The sequence below is a fragment of the Phyllobates terribilis genome, unplaced genomic scaffold, assembly GCF_046119375.1.
Source record: "Phyllobates terribilis strain yellow unplaced genomic scaffold, ASM4611937v1 Scaffold_4__5_contigs__length_816908805, whole genome shotgun sequence".
Lineage (NCBI taxonomy): Eukaryota > Metazoa > Chordata > Amphibia > Anura > Dendrobatidae > Phyllobates > Phyllobates terribilis.
Window position 1 is genome coordinate 251,364,822 of NW_027362764.1, and position 17,506 is coordinate 251,382,327.

Consider the following 17,506-nt stretch of genomic DNA (forward strand, 5'->3'; position numbering starts at 1 on the left):
ATGACTAATATTACAGTATATTTGTTTCATAATACTTTTGTATTCTCCTATGTAAAGTTTTGTGATTTCACTTTAAACTAATGTTCACAAAATGTTAAACCCTATTAGTATATTTCAAATTACATTTATAACCACTGTTAATAATATTATTACAATATTGTTATTATTCTCTTATCCGTCCCTCTATTCCCTTCTTTCACCTTCCCTAAGTTTACCCAATAAAGATCAACTTTCTTTCCTTCCCATACCCCCACCCTTTCCCCTTCTAACCATTTATAAAACTTTAATAAAATGATTGGAATTAAAATAATACACAAAGCAACTGTACAAAAATCTCTAGCCATTTTATATCTGCAGCTCTTATACAGGCTTCAGCTACATTCACACAGCAGTCATTCTCATTTGTGTGATGTCTGCTTTTAAATCAGACCACGGATCCATGTGTCCAATGTGTTAAACTCCGTGCAAAGGACAACATCTGCAAGGAGTTTGTATGTTCTCCCTGTGTTTGTGTGGGTTTCCTCCGGGTTCTCCGGTTTCCTCCACACTCCAAAGACACACTGATAGGGAATCTAGATTATGAGCCACAATGGGGACAGTGATGATGTCTGTAAAGCTCTTCAGAATATGTCCGCATTATTTAACCATGTGGATGTTTTATTTTTGTTTTTTTCTGTTCAGACTCAGAAATTCAAGTCTATAGAAATCCATCAAATAAGTTTTCCCTCCATTTTTTAACTAATCAGTTGATAAGTGACAATGGAAAAAAGTTCAGACAGACTACGTCCCTCTGTTTTTAAAAACAGATTAAAAAAATGGATCACACATGGAAGAAAAATGGTCCCCTTTTGACAGATGCAAAAAATGGAAATAGGTGTGTGACTACTTTGGTATGGGCTACAAACACATTCTGTGTAGTCTGATCTTGTAGTCATATTACTTTTCATCTGTCCGCTACCTCTTGCTAATGAGCATTGGGTTAGCTTGAAGTAGGGGACCAAGGGAAGGGTTTATGAGGGCAGGACTAGACCACACAGAGTTCATTTTTGGCCGGTATTCATACAGACATATAGGTCGGCATAAGAGCTGTAGACATGATATGCTAAGATAATTTTAATCAAGACTATTAGACATACTGTATGGCTTCACTCACATCACTTTTAGATGCATTGAAGAAGTAAAAATGGGATTGGACATGGCGTATAAGCTCCTTATGTCCTATATATTAGTAATTTCATACCTTTCCTTGTTGGTCAGTTTTAATTTCCCAGCCACGGGGCAATTCCAGCCTAGTGTCAGCAAACATATTAATGAAGTTCACCAAGTCTCTGTTGTGCTGATACCGTTCAAAATTCCTGGCGTCCCTGCGGATTTTCAGGATCATGTGCTTCAAGCAGGTGCTGTTAGTGAAGACTCTGTAGGCACTCTGAGATGGAGCAAAACATACATGTAGAGATTTATTGCAGTACAATGTTGTCAAATTGTACACATTAAAAACTAGACAACCAAACAATATAGCAAATACTCTATGGATCTATTATCTTTACTTAAAAATATTCTATTATTGATTAAATATTTAAAGGCTAGTGTAAGATGACTACATTGGCCACTCTTTAAAAAAAAAGTCAAGGTGCCTAAGGGGGAACTTTTCTCCTTGTGGAGAGTGCCAAACTGGCTTAAAGGGGTTGTCCGGTACTTTTTTTAAGTTGCCCAATGTATTCATAATGTGGGCATAAGTATCTCTGTAAATACCTTGTGTTGCAGATAATGCCAGTGAGCGGCGCTATCACTGGCCACTCACAGGCATCACGTGACCCCCGGCTGCAGTCGGCGCTAACATCACAACAAGTCCAGGCTGCAGTCGAGGGTCTCTCTTCCGCGTTCCACCGGTGGATGCTGGGTTGTGGGCGGGTTTATTACCCACCGCGCGCTCTCCCTCTCCCCATTCATTGGCAAAGCGCGCGGTAGATGCTAGGTGTGACCTGGTGGGATAACCCCGCCCACAACCCAGCAGCCACTGCGGGGACCGCGTCACTGATGTCACGCCTCACTTGTCGTGACGTCAACGCGGGGTCACGGGATGCCTGTGAGTGGCCAAGGATAGCACCGCTCACAGGCATTATCAGCATACAAGGTATTTACAAATATACTTATGCCCACATGCTGAATACATTGGGCAATTTAAAAAAAGTACCGGACAACTTTTTTAAGGAGACTCATAGGCTCTGGAATTTAAATATGCAAATAACCTTTTCAGAGAGATAAAGAGGACTTGAACTCTAGTGCCAGCTATAGGCGGTAACGGTTTTAAAAGTCAATATCGACCGTTTAATGAGCCTTGTCATATAACTTAGGATAAGAAGCCAAACCAGACATGCCATTTGCAGACATGTGTTCCTGGATGTTTGTCCCTCATCAGTGCAAAGCAGGAGGTCTGATTTGGTAGGTGAGAGGACTCCCATGCAATGCTCCTCTGGGAATTTAAATATGCAATTAGCCTCTTTAGAGTGGAAGACTAGAACTCTCCTGCCACCTATTGGGGGTAGTAATTCTAAAAGTGAATATCAACTCTTTAACCCTTTCACAACAAGCACCATACTTGTACGGTGCTGTGGGAAGTGCGTTCCTGCAAACTGCTATACATGTACAGTGCGACAATCAGCGGGTGTCAGCTTTACATGATAGTTGACACCCTACTGCAAAGCCCACGATCAGTGCTTGCACCAATCACGGGTGTTTGATCCCTCTGATGCCACTGTGAAAGCTTACTAGAAGGAGGGGACTACTCTGCTCCAATTGGCACAGCGCAATTTCGCTTTGTGCCAATGATCTCCATGGTGACCCCAGACAAAAAAATGGCTGCTGGGTCACCCACATACGGTGGCCTGTAAGGTCCTGCCCCCTGCCTGTGTTTGATTAACACCTCTAATGCCATGCAATGCAAGAGCATTGCAGAGTATTAGATCTACGATGAGACCAGGGAAAGCTGAAGTCCCATACTGGAACTAAGTAAAAAATAAATAAAAACAGTGAAATAAAGTTTCTAAAAATGTGAAATAACAAAAGTGAAAGTATGAAAAAAAAATGGAAAAACGTTTTGCAAGTGAAAACGCAGTTGTTTTTTTTAAAAAAAAAATGAAGGAAAAAAAAGTACACGTTTGGCATTGTCACGTCTGGAACTAAACAATCTATAAATCTGCCATATTATTTAACCAGTTTGGTGAACACCGTAAAAAAAATATAGAAAACACAATACAAACTTAGCTTTTTCATCTTATTGACACACAAAACATGGAATAAAAAGTGATAAAAAAAATCATTTAAAAAAATTCTATCTGGTGCCGCAAAAAAACAATCCCTCATATAGCTCTGTCAACAAAAATATAAAAAATTACAGCTATCAGAGTATGATGGAAAAAAAAATTATTGCTTGTAAAAAATGTATTTTAGTGTGCAAAAGACGCAAAACATGAAAAAACTACCTGTATAAATCTGGTATCACTGCAATTGTAATTACCCAAAGAATAAAGTTGTCTGATCACTTTTACCGCACTGTAAATGGCGTGAAAAAAATAAAAATAAAAACCATTCATGAATTTCTGTTTTTTGTTTGCTCTGCCACACAAATATTGAAAAAAGGGATCTTAAAATGTTATGTAGGGCAAAATAGTAAAAATAAAAACGTCAACTCATCCTGTAAAAAACAAGCCCCCACACAGCTCGTTCAGCAGAAAAATAAAAATGGCGAGAACAAATACTTTTTTTGTAAAACAGTGTTTTAGGCTATGTGCCCACGTTGTAGAAATGAAGCAGAAAATTTCTGCTTCATTTCTGCAATTAAAAACGCATGCGGAATTCCGCATGCGTTTATCGTGCGTTTATCGTGCGATTTCCACATGCGGAATTGCCTTGCGTTTTTAATGCATTGCACAAGGCAATTCCGCTTGCGGAAACGCAAAATTAATGAACATGCTGCGGATTTTTGAACGCAGCATAAACGCTGCGGAAAAATCCGCAGCATGTGCATAGAACTTGCGGAATCCCCTTGGGGACCATGGGGTGCGGATTACCTAGCGTTTAACAAGCGTTTACGCTGCGGAAATTCCGCAGCATAAACGCATGAAAAACGCTACCTGGGCACACAGCCTTAGCATGCAAAAATAAAAAATCATAAAAATACTAAAATAACCCTGGCATCGCTGTTATACTGACCTGAAGAATAAAGTTGAGTTATATTTACTGCATGGTGAACAGCGTAAAATGACGTAAAATAGATTAAAGACAATTCCTGAATTGCTTTTTATTTGTTCATTCTGTTTCTCAAAAATGTAAACAAAAATCCCCAAAAATATTATATTCCCCAAATGGCACCAATAAAAACTTACGTACTGCAAAAAACAAGCCCCTAGTCATATCTGTCAACGGAAAAATAGAGGTTGTCCATGTTCCTAGTAATTCAGAGGCGCTGGAAAAGTGACATGGCTGCCGAAAAAACAATCCAGTAAAATTCAAGCTGGGAAAGCCAAATAGCCCCCTCTTCTGAACAACGCAGTGTGCCCAAACCACGATTAACTTCATCAAGTGTGGCACTGCTGCAGGGGGGAGAACGCACTTAAAGAGGTTCTCCAGGTCTAATCATTGATTATCTATCCGCTGGATAGCTCTTCAGTATGAGATTTGTGGGGTCCGACATTAGCACACCCATCAGCTGAAAACTGCTCCTTCAGTGGCCGGACCTAAGCGATGTACGGGCGGAACACAGCAGCTCTGCACATTGCTTAGTAGACGAGTACTGAGCTTTATGTCCCATTGAAGTGAATGTACTGCAGTATTCAGACGGTGGGCACAAAGCAATGTACGAGGTTATTGTATATAGCCCGTACATCACTTAGGCTAGGTGCACACTATGTCCGTGCATCTAACCTACAGTATACATCTGGAAACTTTTCCAGACTTATACTGTAACATCACCACGGCTGACCATTCACCAGACGCACTCTAAAAGTGTAATCTTTCAGCTAGGGTCGGACTGGCCCACCAGGACACTGGTGCCTGCCCCCGAGCAGATTCAATTGAAATTCATTGCCCCATGACAATAGGATGCTGTCCTAGCAGAGGCCGGCAGCTGACGTGTGTGCGCCTGTTGCAGGTGTGGCACCCTGCTGTTTACAGGTACCACAGGACCCAATAGGGTGCATGGATGGACTTCTCCACAAGAGGCCCTCGTTACAAACAAACACCTCCACCCTTCCACCTCATACCACTAGAGGGAGCCCTGATAGGGATATATATATGGAGGGTGGAGCCAGGCAGTTCAGCAGTTACTTATGTTCAGAGAGTGTGCTGCCACCGAGAGCAGTGAAGACGCAGCATGTCTGCTGCTGAATTGAGGGCCCCGAGTGTGGCCGGAGGCAAAGAGGAGAGGACTGAGGAGTTGAGGGGGCAGAGGAGCATCATAGGCTCACCCCAAGATACAAACCAGACACCGGGTCCACGCCTACAGGGTCCTTTATACCCAGTAGGGATCACCGGCATACCAAGAGGACTACAAGTCCCTGGTCGACCTGAAGCTAAACCAAGTGACATGACTAGGAACCACGAAGGCCCTGGCGTCCAGGGATAGTGGTTGCCAGGAAAAGGTCCTACTACCAAGCGACAGGTGAAGGAACAGCACGACACAGAAGCTCGGCCCAGTTGCAGGCTGGCCAGGAGCTTAGAGAGAGGGAGACACGGACCAGGAGGCCTTATACCCGCTCAATGGGGAGAAGTCCTGAAGTGCACCCTTCCTACCGAGTACCCTGGACCGTACCTGACATCCGCACCAGTAAAGGTACTGAAGTGAATCCCCTGTCTCTGTCAGTTACTCCTGCTGCGCCATCTCTCCTGCACTGCAAGCCCCAGCATCACCACCATTTGCACCTACACTGCCCCGGGGGCCCGCTCCGCCTGTGGGGAGCAAGAATATCCCAGCTGCCATCCCATCACCCCCGGAGGTCTGCAGCAGCGCCGATAACCATTACCGGAGCAGTGAAGACTCAGCATGTCTGCTGCGGAATTGAGGGCCCCGAGTGTGGCCGGAGGCAAAGAGGAGAGAGGAGTTGAGGGGGCAGAGGAGCATCATAGGCTCACCCCAAGACACAAATCAGACACCGGGGCCGTGCCTACAGGGTCCATTATACCCAGAAGGGATCACCGGCATACCAGGAGGACTACAAGTCCCTGGTTGACCTGAAGCTAAACCAAGTGACAGGACTAGGAACCACAAAGGCCCCGGCGTCCAGGGATAGTGGTTGCCAGGAAAAGGTCCTACTGAAGTGAATCCCCTGTCTCTGTCAGTTACTCCTGCTGCGCCATCTCTCCTGCACTGCAAGCGCCAGCATCACCACCATTTGCACCTACACTGCCCCTGAGGGCCGCTCCGCCTGTGGGGAGCAGAAACATCCCAGCTGCCATCCCATCACCCCCCCCCCCCGGAGGTCTGCAGCAGCGTCGGTAACCATTACCGGAAACCACAGGTGGCGTCACAAGACAAACTGTACACTAAAACCCCTTTTTAAAGAGAGACCCAGAGTACGGGCCCGGGAGCCGACAGCCGTGACCTCTTAAACAAGGTAAAAGGCCCGGGTACCGAGTCCCCTATATTCCCCTGGGTGACACATCTCTCTTTCCTGGCGTCACGAACAGGATTTCGTGCCCGTTGCCACCGGGTACTGTGTGTCGTAATTGAAATGTGTTTAAACTGTGGTGAACATCGTCGCCATTACCGCGTCGCCGTGCGGGAAGAAGAGGGGCATAACCGCGGTAATCGGAGAGGCATGACTGCTGGAAGCACGCGAAGCTCAAGCCCCTCCTCGCGCTCTGATGCAGCACCAGGAAGCGTCAGGTCCTGGAAGTAGACCGTCGCCTGCGGATCTGCGGCCTACCCGATCAAAAGTAAAGGAGGTAGGCTACGGTTTACTAGGGGGGCGCAACCATGGCCGACGACCAGCAAAACGCCGGAGCACAGGTTAACGCTCCTGATGCTCAACTTGCGCCCGGCGCTGCTCAGGCCGGGGCGGCCGCCCCACCAGCAGGGGTCGTGACTCCGTTAATACCCATGGCCCTGCCGTATATCCCTGGAGCAAAATGGCTTCCCCAGTATGACGGCAAACCAGACACCCTGTCTGGATTCAAAAGGAAAATATGCGGTGTACTGGATATGTACTCAATGACTGGTAAGCAGAGAGCCGCTGTTGTGCTGGGACAATTGACTGGTGCCGCAGAGCGGGAAGTTGAAACCTGGCCAGCCGCAGACCAGTAATCAATATCCATTATCTTTAAGAGACTGCAAATTGTCTTTGAAAACCGCACTGCGACAGACCTCCGGATGAGGTTCTACCACTGTACCCAGAAACCTGAGGACAGTATCCGGAACTATGCCTGGCGCTTACAGGAAGCCCTGCAGGCCCTGAAACAGGTTAGTCCAGCCAGCATACATGGTGAGGACAAAATTCTGACAGAACAGTTCATCCGGGGGTTGAGGTCCCAGGAGGAGAGCAGAACCGTACGGTGGTGGGCCTTAGATCATCCAAATGCCACCTTTGACGCCCTGAAGGACATGGCTATTAAGGGTCTGCAGCCCCTGGAACCATCAGATCCTACTATCCAGCGCTACCAGGGTGTTGGCACCACAGTGCCCGCAACACCCACTGCTCCTTCATTAACGGCTGAAACAAAAATGCAAACAGTGCCCCCTAGTGAGCTGGACAGCCTGAGCTCTGAAGTGCGTCAGCTAAGTAAAACCCTGGCCACTGTCCTGAGCACCCTGCAGCTACAGATTGAGCCTGAGCTGGAAGGAAGGATCCTACTCGCCAACAGTCCTGAGGATGTCCCCTGGATGAGGAGAAGGAGGAGGACAACGCCACCCCGTAGGAGCACAATGCCACCCCGTGGGAGGAGCAACGACCAACGTCGCCCTCCAGGAGACTTCATCTGCTACCGTTGCCACAAGGCAGGCCACACCGCGCGGGACTGTCCTTTAAACGGGCAAACCCTGGGGCCAAGGGCCGACATCCAGGAGTAAAACAACCAGGCCCATCAAGCTGGTACGACCGGTTTGTAGGAGGAAGGCCTTTCCTGTCCATCGTGCTGGACGGCATAGCAACACCTGCATTACTGGACACCGGCTCACAGGTAACCATCATACCTGATGTCCTCTACAAAAGGTACTGGTCCATAGATGAACTCCACCCGCCAGCCCCGAACCTCTCTGTGTATGCCTCTAACAGCCTTCCTCTTAACCTAGTAGGGGTTAAGGACGTGACAGTGAAGATGGGGAGAGTGGAACTAAAGGACCACGGACTAATTGTCATAAAATCTAATCCTGGTGATACCAATCCGTATATGATACTTGGTACAAATATTGTTGGTAAATGTTTGGGAGAAGTGTTGTTTTTACTCCAACAGATTGCTGACACTTCCAAACCAGGGCAGAGGAAGGTGCTCCAGAAAGAAATTCGAGCCCTCCTGTACCAGCAACAGGTAAAGCTAACAGGTGGTGAGATTGGTAATGTACGGTGACAGACCTGATACCCATTGTGATTCCCCCAATGAGTGAAATGCTGATTTGGTGTAGGGCAGCAATAGGTCTCAAGGGACAGAACTACCAGGCTGTAGTGGAGCCCATTAGCTCAGAGCACAGACCTACACTCCTAACTGCTAGAGGGGTAGTTGATGTACGTAATGGGAGGGTACCCGTACGTCTCCTAAATTGTGGGGAGGAGGAAGTTAAATTGCCAAGATACGCCACTGTTGCCAGATTGTATACTGTGAATAATGATGCCATACACACAGTGGAATCTTTGACCCCACCAGATACAGTGGAGGACAATGACTCCGAAGCTCAGCTGGAGGATTGGTGTCAACAGCTCCATGTTGGGACTGATGCCACCCCTGTCCATCAGAAACACGGTGTTTACAGAGTGGTTCAATAATATGAACAGGTGTTTAGTAAACACCCACTTGATTTTGGAAGGGTTAAAGGGGTACAACACAACATACCCACCGGTAACCATCCACCTATTAAAGAGCGTTACAGACCCATACCACCAGCACATTAAGGAAATGTTGCATGACATGAAAAAGGCAGGGGTAGTAAGGGATAGCTGTAATCCTTGGGCAGCTCCCCTGGTCCTGGTCAGGAAAAAGGACGGTAGCATGAGGATGTGTGTAGATTATAGACAAATTAATCGAATAACACATAAAGATGCATACTCTTTGCCCCATAAAGAGGAATCCCTGGCTGCACTAAAATCTGCCAATTACTTCTATACATTGGATCTCACTAGCGGGTACTGGCAAGTCTCTGTTGCTGAAGAAGACCGGGAGAAGACAGCCTTCACCACTCCGATGGGACTGTGCGAATTCAACAGCATGCCGTTTGGACTCTGCAACGCACCCGGGACGTTCCAGAGGCTGATGGAGTGTTGCTTGGGACACCGGAACTTTGAGACAGTGCTACTATACCTGGATGACGTTATCGTGTACTCGAGGACGTATGAAGACCATCTGAAGCACCTGGCGGAGGTATTTGAAGCATTGTCCCGGTATGGGATGAAACTAAAACAAGTGTCACATGCTCAGACAGAAGGTTCAGTACCTGGGACACGTAGTCAGCTCAGAGGGAGTAGCACCAGACCCACAGAAGGTCACTGCCATCCAGAAGTGGCCTGAACCGAAAAACATCAAGGAAGTACGGCAATTCCTGGGACTGGTCGGGTACTACAGGAGGTTCATAAAGGACTATACCAAAAAGGTATCACCTCTACAAGATCTCCTGGTAGGACAGTCCAAGAGAGGTAAAAGTCCCCCATTCCAGTGGGACAAAGAGCAGGCTGAATCCTTTGCAGCGATGAAGGAAGTCCTAACCGGTGAAGAAATCCTGGCTTACCCTGACTACAGCCAGCCTTTCCTGTTGTACACCGACGCCAGCAATGAGGGACTGGGAGCTGTGTTGTCCCAGAAGCAAAACGGCAGAGAAAAGGTAATTGCGTATGCTAGTAGGAAGCTTCGCCCTACTGAGAGGAACCCGGAGAATTACAGTTCCTTCAAGCTGGAGCTCCTGGCCTTGGTCTGGGCCACCACCGAAAGATTCAAGCATTACCTAGCCTCAACTAAATTCACAGCCTTTACTGTCAATAATCCCTTGACACACCTGGAGACAGCCAGGTTGGGAGCCATGGAACAGCGTTGGGTGGCCAGACTGTCGAATTATCAGTTCACAATCAAGTACCGGGCAGGTCACAAGAACACCAATGCAGATGCCCTGTCAAGGATGCCCCACCAGTCGGACATCGAGGATGAAGTGGATGATCTCGAAGAAATTGAACTACCTGCTTTCCACAGAAGCGGAGTGGTCCACAAGCAACTTGCCTCCAGAAGACGTCATGGTAGGACGCTGAATCCGCTACCTCATCACAGCTGGAAGGAGACCCAGGACAGTGACCCGGTTGTCAGCCTCATTAAAAAACTGATAACCCAAGAAGGTTCTCACTTGGAGAAGGATACTCCCCCACAAGCCAAAAACCTGTGGAATGAGAGAAGCCGGCTGTTCATCTACAGAGAGAAGCTGTGCAGAAGGTATGTCAACCCCAAGACCCATGAAATGGTGTGGCAGATTGTTGTACCCAGGACAGATATCCAGGTGGTGTTAGAGGCCTACCACGATCAAGCAGGTCACTTTGGCTGGAAGAAGCTGGAAACCCTGCTGAAGGACCGGTTCTATTGGGTTGGAATGCGGAGCTCCATAGAAAGGTGGTGCCGGAATTGTGGGCCCTGTAGCCTCAGAAGGAAAGACTACGACAGCCAGAAAGCACCCTTGCAGTCCATCAAAACAACCCAACCCCTGGAGATTATCGCTCTGGATCATGTCAAACTGTCACCCAGCAGATCAGGCTACTCCTATGCCCTGACCATGGTGGATCATTATTCCCGGTTCCTGGTGGTAGCCCCTGTCAAGGACCTGACAGCAGAAACTGCAGCAAGAACGTTCCAAGCCTACTTCTGCAGACCCCATGGATATCAGGAAAAAGTGCTCACCGATCAAGGCACTGCTTTCGAAGCCGAGCTATTCAAGGAATTCTGCCACCTGTATGGATGCAAGAAGATCCGAACTACGCCATATCATCCGCAAACCAACGGTATGTGCGAGAAAATGAACAACATCTTTATAGACCTGTTGAAAACCCTACCCTTGGAAGAAAGGAACCAGTGGCCAGAAAAGCTACCTGATCTAGTGGACCTGTATAACCACATACCTGTGAGTTCTACTAATTGTACCCCAGCGTACCTCATGAGAGCAAGACCTGGAAAATTGCCCATGGACCTGGAGCTCAGAGTGGTAGATACGTCCACTGAAGACGGGGACACAAGTCGGCAAGAGCAGTACAGGAAGGTACAGGCCTGTGTCGAAGACCGTCTAAACAAGGTGAGGGAAAGACAGGAAGAGCAGTATAACAAACATGCACCAGCAGAACCCTTGGCACCTGGAGAGATAGTGCTAAAGCGGAAAAGAAGAGGTCACAAGCTCGATGACCAGTGAGAAAGAGAGCCCTACACAGTGTTGAACTCCAGATTTGACAACAGTAAAACCTGCATGATTAGTAAGGATGGAGGTAAGAGTAAGACAACCGCAACAGTCTCAAGAGACCACTTGAAAGTGTGCCCAGGTCTACTGAAGACAACAGAGAAAGAAGTACCTCCTATAGCACCGGAAGAACCCAAGGAAGATGTGCTTCACACAGTTCTAGGAGATTTCCCTGCGGACTGGCCTCAACTTGATGGAGCAGTGATTATACCAGTAATACACTTCTATCAACCACAAGAAGAACCTGTGAGCGCCCTAGAGGAACCTGCTCAGGAACAGGAAGAGTCCCCACTCAGAGGAGGATCGCCCGTTGAAGCAGAGCCTGAAGGCCCAGTAATCAGTGCACTTGCCAGTCCCATAGAGAGATTGAGGCAGTTTTATAATCTACCAGCACGTACACCTGATAGGTTAGCAGAGAGTGCATGCACAGACACCAGTATCACCCCAGTGCTACGAAGGTCCACACGCAGCACACAAGGCCAAACCCCTGCCAGGTTTAGGGAGTAAGCACAAAGTGCCTACATTATAAATAGTTACCCAGTTGGGTATTGCTTATTGTTTATTGTGTAAACTGAAAATAATATGTGTTCATTTAGTTACCCGTAAGGGTACAGAGACTTGTAGGCTGAGGACTGTGAGCAGCCAAAAACTGTCCTTAAATAGTTGCACTCATCAAAAGTGCCCCCTCTTATTTGACCACTGACCAAAAACCCGTTTGGCGTGGCTGAAGACGTGGTCCAACACCTGGATCACTTATGCCCTGTAGCCACGCCCAGGGCCTACATTGAGGGTTTTCAGGCGGGTCCCTCATGTTACTCATTTTGCACTTTCATCTGTGAAATGGACACCTGGTTACGGAACATACTGTAATTTTATTATAATTATTGTTATTATTGTAACCTGTTACAAAACGCTTCAGTCCAGGAGTACTGAATTGTACTAGGGGGGAATGTGGCACCCTGCTGTTTACAGGTACCACAGGACCCAAAAGGGTGCATGGATGGACTTCTCCACAAGAGGCCCTCATTACAAACAAACACCTCCACCCTTCCACCTCATACCACCAGAGGGAGTCCTGATAGGGATATATATATGGAGGGTGGAGCCAGGCAGTTCAGCAGTTAGTTGTGTTCAGAGAGTGTGCTGCCACCGAGAGCAGTGAAGACTCAGCATGTCTGCTGCGGAATTGAGGGCCCCGAGTGTGGCCGGAGGCAAAGAGGAGAGAGGAGTTGAGGGGGCAGAGGAGCATCATAGGCTCACCCCAAGACACAAATCAGACACCGGGGCCGTGCCTACAGGGTCCATTATACCCAGAAGGGATCACCGGCATACCAGGAGGACTACAAGTCCCTGGTTGACCTGAAGCTAAACCAAGTGACAGGACTAGGAACCACAAAGGCCCCGGCGTCCAGGGATAGTGGTTGCCAGGAAAAGGTCCTACTATCGCACGACACAGAAGCTCGGCCCAGTTGCAGGCTGGCCAGGAGCTTAGAGAGAGGGAGACACGGACCAGGAGGCCTTATACCCGCTCAATGGGGAGAAGTCCTGAAGTGCACCCTTCCTACCGAGTACCCTGGACCGTACCTGACATCCGCACCAGTAAAGGTACTGAAGTGAATCCCCTGTCTCTGTCAGTTACTCCTGCTGCGCCATCTCTCCTGCACTGCAAGCCCCAGCATCACCACCATTTGCACCTACACTGCCCCGGGGGCCCGCTCCGCCTGTGGGGAGCAAGAACATCCCAGCTGCCATCCCATCACCCCCGGAGGTCTGCAGCAGCGCCGGTAACCATTACCGGAAACCACAGGTGGAGTCACGAGACAAACTGTACACTAAAACCCCTTTTTAAAGAGAGACCCAGAGTACGGGCCCGGGAGCCGACTGCCGTGACCTCCTAAACAAGGTAAAAGGCCCGGGTACCGAGTCCCCTATATTCCCCTGGGTGACACACAGGCAGTGCATGACAGTGAAATCACAGGCATATGACGTCACTGTCATGTAGCGCCTGCGCCTGCACTCACGTCAGCCGCCGGCCCCTGCTAGGTCGGCAGCCATTTAATCATGATCTAAGAAGATCTAAGAAGAGGACACCGTGCAGTGCCAGGAGAGCAGGCAGGTAAGTGGGATCTTTTTTTTTTATTCTGTCACCGTGGATGCAACATGATGCTGGGGCCAGGCCAAGTGACATAGGGGGCACAGCCAGGGCCAAGGAACCTAGGCCTCCTAGGTCCCTTGACCTTGGTTAGGCCCCCTGGCCCTTGCTAGGCATCCTGGCTAGGTTCCCCTGGCCCTGACCAGGCCCCCCCTGGCTCTGGCTAGGCCCCCCTGACCCTGGCTAAACCTCTTGGCCATGGCTAGGCACCCTTGCTCAGCCCCAGTGGCCCTGACTAGGCCCCCTGGCCCTGGCTAGACCCCTAATGGCCCTAGCTAGGCCCTCGGCTAGCCACCCTGGTCCTGGCTAGGTCCCCCAACTGTGCTCCGCTAGGTCCCCCGGCCGTGCCCCCTAGGTCTTCCGGCTGTGCTCCCTAGGTCTCCTGGCCCTGCTGTGCCCCCTAGGTCCACTGGCCCTACTCCCTAGGTCTTTTGGCCCTGGCTGTGCCCCCTAGATCCCTTGGCCCTGGCTGTGCCCGATATCATAGGGGCCAGGATGAAGCACATTATTAAATAAAAAGGGCCAGGATAAGGGACTTAAAGGGAACCTGTCAGGTCCCCCATATCCCCCAACCCAGCAGCATTCACGTATTTATGAGTAAATGTCCTGCCTAACCAGTCCTGTATAATGTTTTTCTGTAACAATGAGGTTTAAAAAAAGCATTTATATTGTCCCCGTTTCCTATGCTAATGAAGGCTTTGACTAGTCAGTGGGGCGTTAGTTGCCCCTGACTAATCAGCCTTTTTTCCATGTTATCATGAGGTTCAGAGGCGCACTGCACATGTCTGGAAGTTCAGAAGATGGCTTCCGGTCATGCACAGTGCACCTCTAAAGCCAGGAAGCGTACTCCCGGCTGCAGAGGTGCAGTGACGCTGCCGAAATTTACAGCAGGCGTGCACAAGATTTGCTGGGGCTGGCGATGATGACATGGAAAGAAGGCTGACTTGTCTGGGGAAACTAATGTCCCATCAACTAGTCACAAAGCCCTAATTAGCATAGGAAACAGGGACAATATGAAGGATTTTTTAAAACCTAATTTTTACAGAAAAATGTTATACAGTGCTGGTTAGGCAGGGAATTTACTCATATATAAGTGAATGCTGCTGGGTTGCAGGGCATTGGGGACCTGACAGGTTCCCTTTAATTACTTATGGGGGCCAGAGTGAGGAACATACATTATTAGCTTATGGTGGCAAATGGGAGACATTATTATTACTGCTGTAATATAATTTAATTTTTAGGAGACTGTTTTCCATGGCTGGGGGGATAAAAGGGGGGTCCTGTTACTGTGCAGGGCGGCACTATGTCGCTTATTTCTTCATCGGGCATAGTGTGGGGGAAAATGGGGAATGTGCTCTGGAAGAGATCAGCTATAAATGTTATTGTCTGCAGAGACGAGTCCCGGCAGGAAGAAGTGATGGCGGCTGTGCCAGATGAAAAAGAAAAGCAAAGATGAAGGACTTCAAATAGAGATGTCACTGGTGAGTCAGTGTATCACATGTACACGCACACTTTACACTCTATAAAGAGCTCCTGTATATAATGTCACCGATGATCCCTGTTTTACCTGTACACTGACACTATATACAGAGCTCTTGTGTATAATGTCACTGGTGATCCCTGTATTACCTGTACATTGACACTATATACAGAGCTTGTGTGTATAATGTCACTTGTGATCACTGTATTACCTGTACACTGACACTATACACTGTATACTATATACAGACTGTGTATAATGTCACTGGTGATCACTATTACCTGTCCACTACACACAGAGCTCCTGTGTATAATGTCACTTGTGATCACTATTACCTGTACACTACACACAGAGCTCCTGTGTATAATGTCACTTGTGATCACTGTATTACCTGTACACTGACACTATATACAGAGCTCCTGTGTATAATGACACTGTATTACCTGTAAACTATGTGTTATATACAGAGCTCCTCTTTATAATGTCACCGTGATCACTGTATTACTTGTACACTATAAACTATATACAGTGCTCCTGTGTATAATGTCACTGGTGATTACTGTATTACCTGTACACTGACACTATATATAGAGCTCCTGTGTATAATGTCACTGGTGATCACTGTATTACCTGTACACTGACATTGTACACTATACTGTACACTATACATTCCTGTGTATAATGTCATTGGTAGTAATAACAGTGTTGTTAGTATTGTGGTTTTTATTCATGATATGTGGTCTGGTCATTGTGTGGCAGTATTTGTCCCCTGTATGTGGTATTATTTGGTCAATATGTGGTGGTAATATGTGGTCTGGTCACGGTGGGGCAGTATTTGTCCCTGTATGTGGTATTATTCGGTCACTATTTGGTGGTAATATGAGGTCTGGTCATGGTGTGACAGTATTTCTCCCTTGTATGTGGTATTATTACAACTTTTAACTAAAGAAGCCCTTTAATGCAAACTACCATAATTGTACATCCCAGTTATGGTGTGCGAACAGTAGATGTGCAGGAGCCGCCTGTGTTTTACAGTCGATACTTCACTATAATGGGAATAACGGCTAACAGATATTTGCATATAGCTGTAGAGTGGGCCCCTAGGGTCAATTCCCCCTGTGGGTCCCAGACATCCCAGTCCAGCCTCCATCTGACCAGCCTGCAATTATGTATCTGTATAGGAAAGAGCAACATATTGCACTTTCTCTTTACAGGGGAACACTGCAAAGAGATGTATATCATGCAAAATATGTCTCTTTACACTGGGTTCCCATGAAGGACTGATGCTTCGGGATCCTTCCTGACCCCCTGAGAGTATGCATCCAACAGTGTACACAAGTACAGTATGGACCTAGCCTTAATTTGGGCTGCTATCGGAAAAGTTTTAGCTGATCATGAGAGTGTCAGACCCAATCTTATATTGAGATCAGTCATCAATTGTTAGGTCCTGGACATCCCTTTTAACAAAACTATCCAGCACATGTTTCCAAAAGCACAAGCCGGGCATTAAAATGGCATAGTTGCAATTTTCACTCTGGAACATCAATTGAGCACTAATTTCTGAAGAAAGCCAATGGGGAAAAATAGTTACTACACCGCTAGATTTTCATGAGTGTGATTTGATAAATGGGGTCACATTTTGGGGATTTCTTCAGTTTTAGAAGCTGAGAGGCTCTGCAAAAGGTGCCCACAAACTACTCCAGGAAACTCTGTTCCTTAAAAGACAAATGGCGATCTTACTCTTCTGAGCCCTGCTGTACCCCCAAACAAAACTGTATGAATACAGATGGGGTATTGCTGCATTCGGAAGGTATTGCTTTATAACTGTTTGGGTCCATTTCCCGATATTATTCTTTGTGAAAATGAAAAATTTTAAATTTGTGGCTAAAATAAAATTTTCATGTAAAAAAATATCATTTTTCATTTTCACGTCCTAATGTTATAAAATTCTGTGAAGCACCTATGGGTTCAATATGTTCACCGAGATGAATTCCTTGAAGAGTGTAGTTTTCAAAATAGGATCATTTGTAGGGAGTTACTGCTCTTCTGGCAATACAAGAGCTCTACAAATGCAGCACAGTGCCTACAAACCATTCGATCAAAGTCTTCTTCCCAAAAAGGTACTTCTTTCTTTTGAAGCTCTCCCGTGTGCCCAAACAGTTGTTTTCCCTAACATAAGGGGCATTGGCATACTCAGGAGAAATTGCACAACAAAGTGGGCAGTCAAATTTTTCTTGTTACCCTTATGAAA

The 17,506-nt window shown here is 47.3% G+C and overlaps 1 protein-coding gene across 3 annotated transcripts in view; it reads right to left on the reverse strand.

The window, feature by feature from the left end:
• Nucleotides 1-17,506, reverse strand: part of HECW1 (HECT, C2 and WW domain containing E3 ubiquitin protein ligase 1) — a 499,703-nt gene that overhangs the window by 58,318 nt on the left and 423,879 nt on the right. For all 3 annotated transcript variants that reach the window (XM_073678211.1, XM_073678212.1, XM_073678213.1), the window contains one exon: nucleotides 1,241-1,426. In XM_073678211.1, the coding sequence (XP_073534312.1) occupies nucleotides 1,241-1,426 (186 nt within the window). The remainder of the gene's footprint in view (nucleotides 1-1,240; nucleotides 1,427-17,506) is intronic.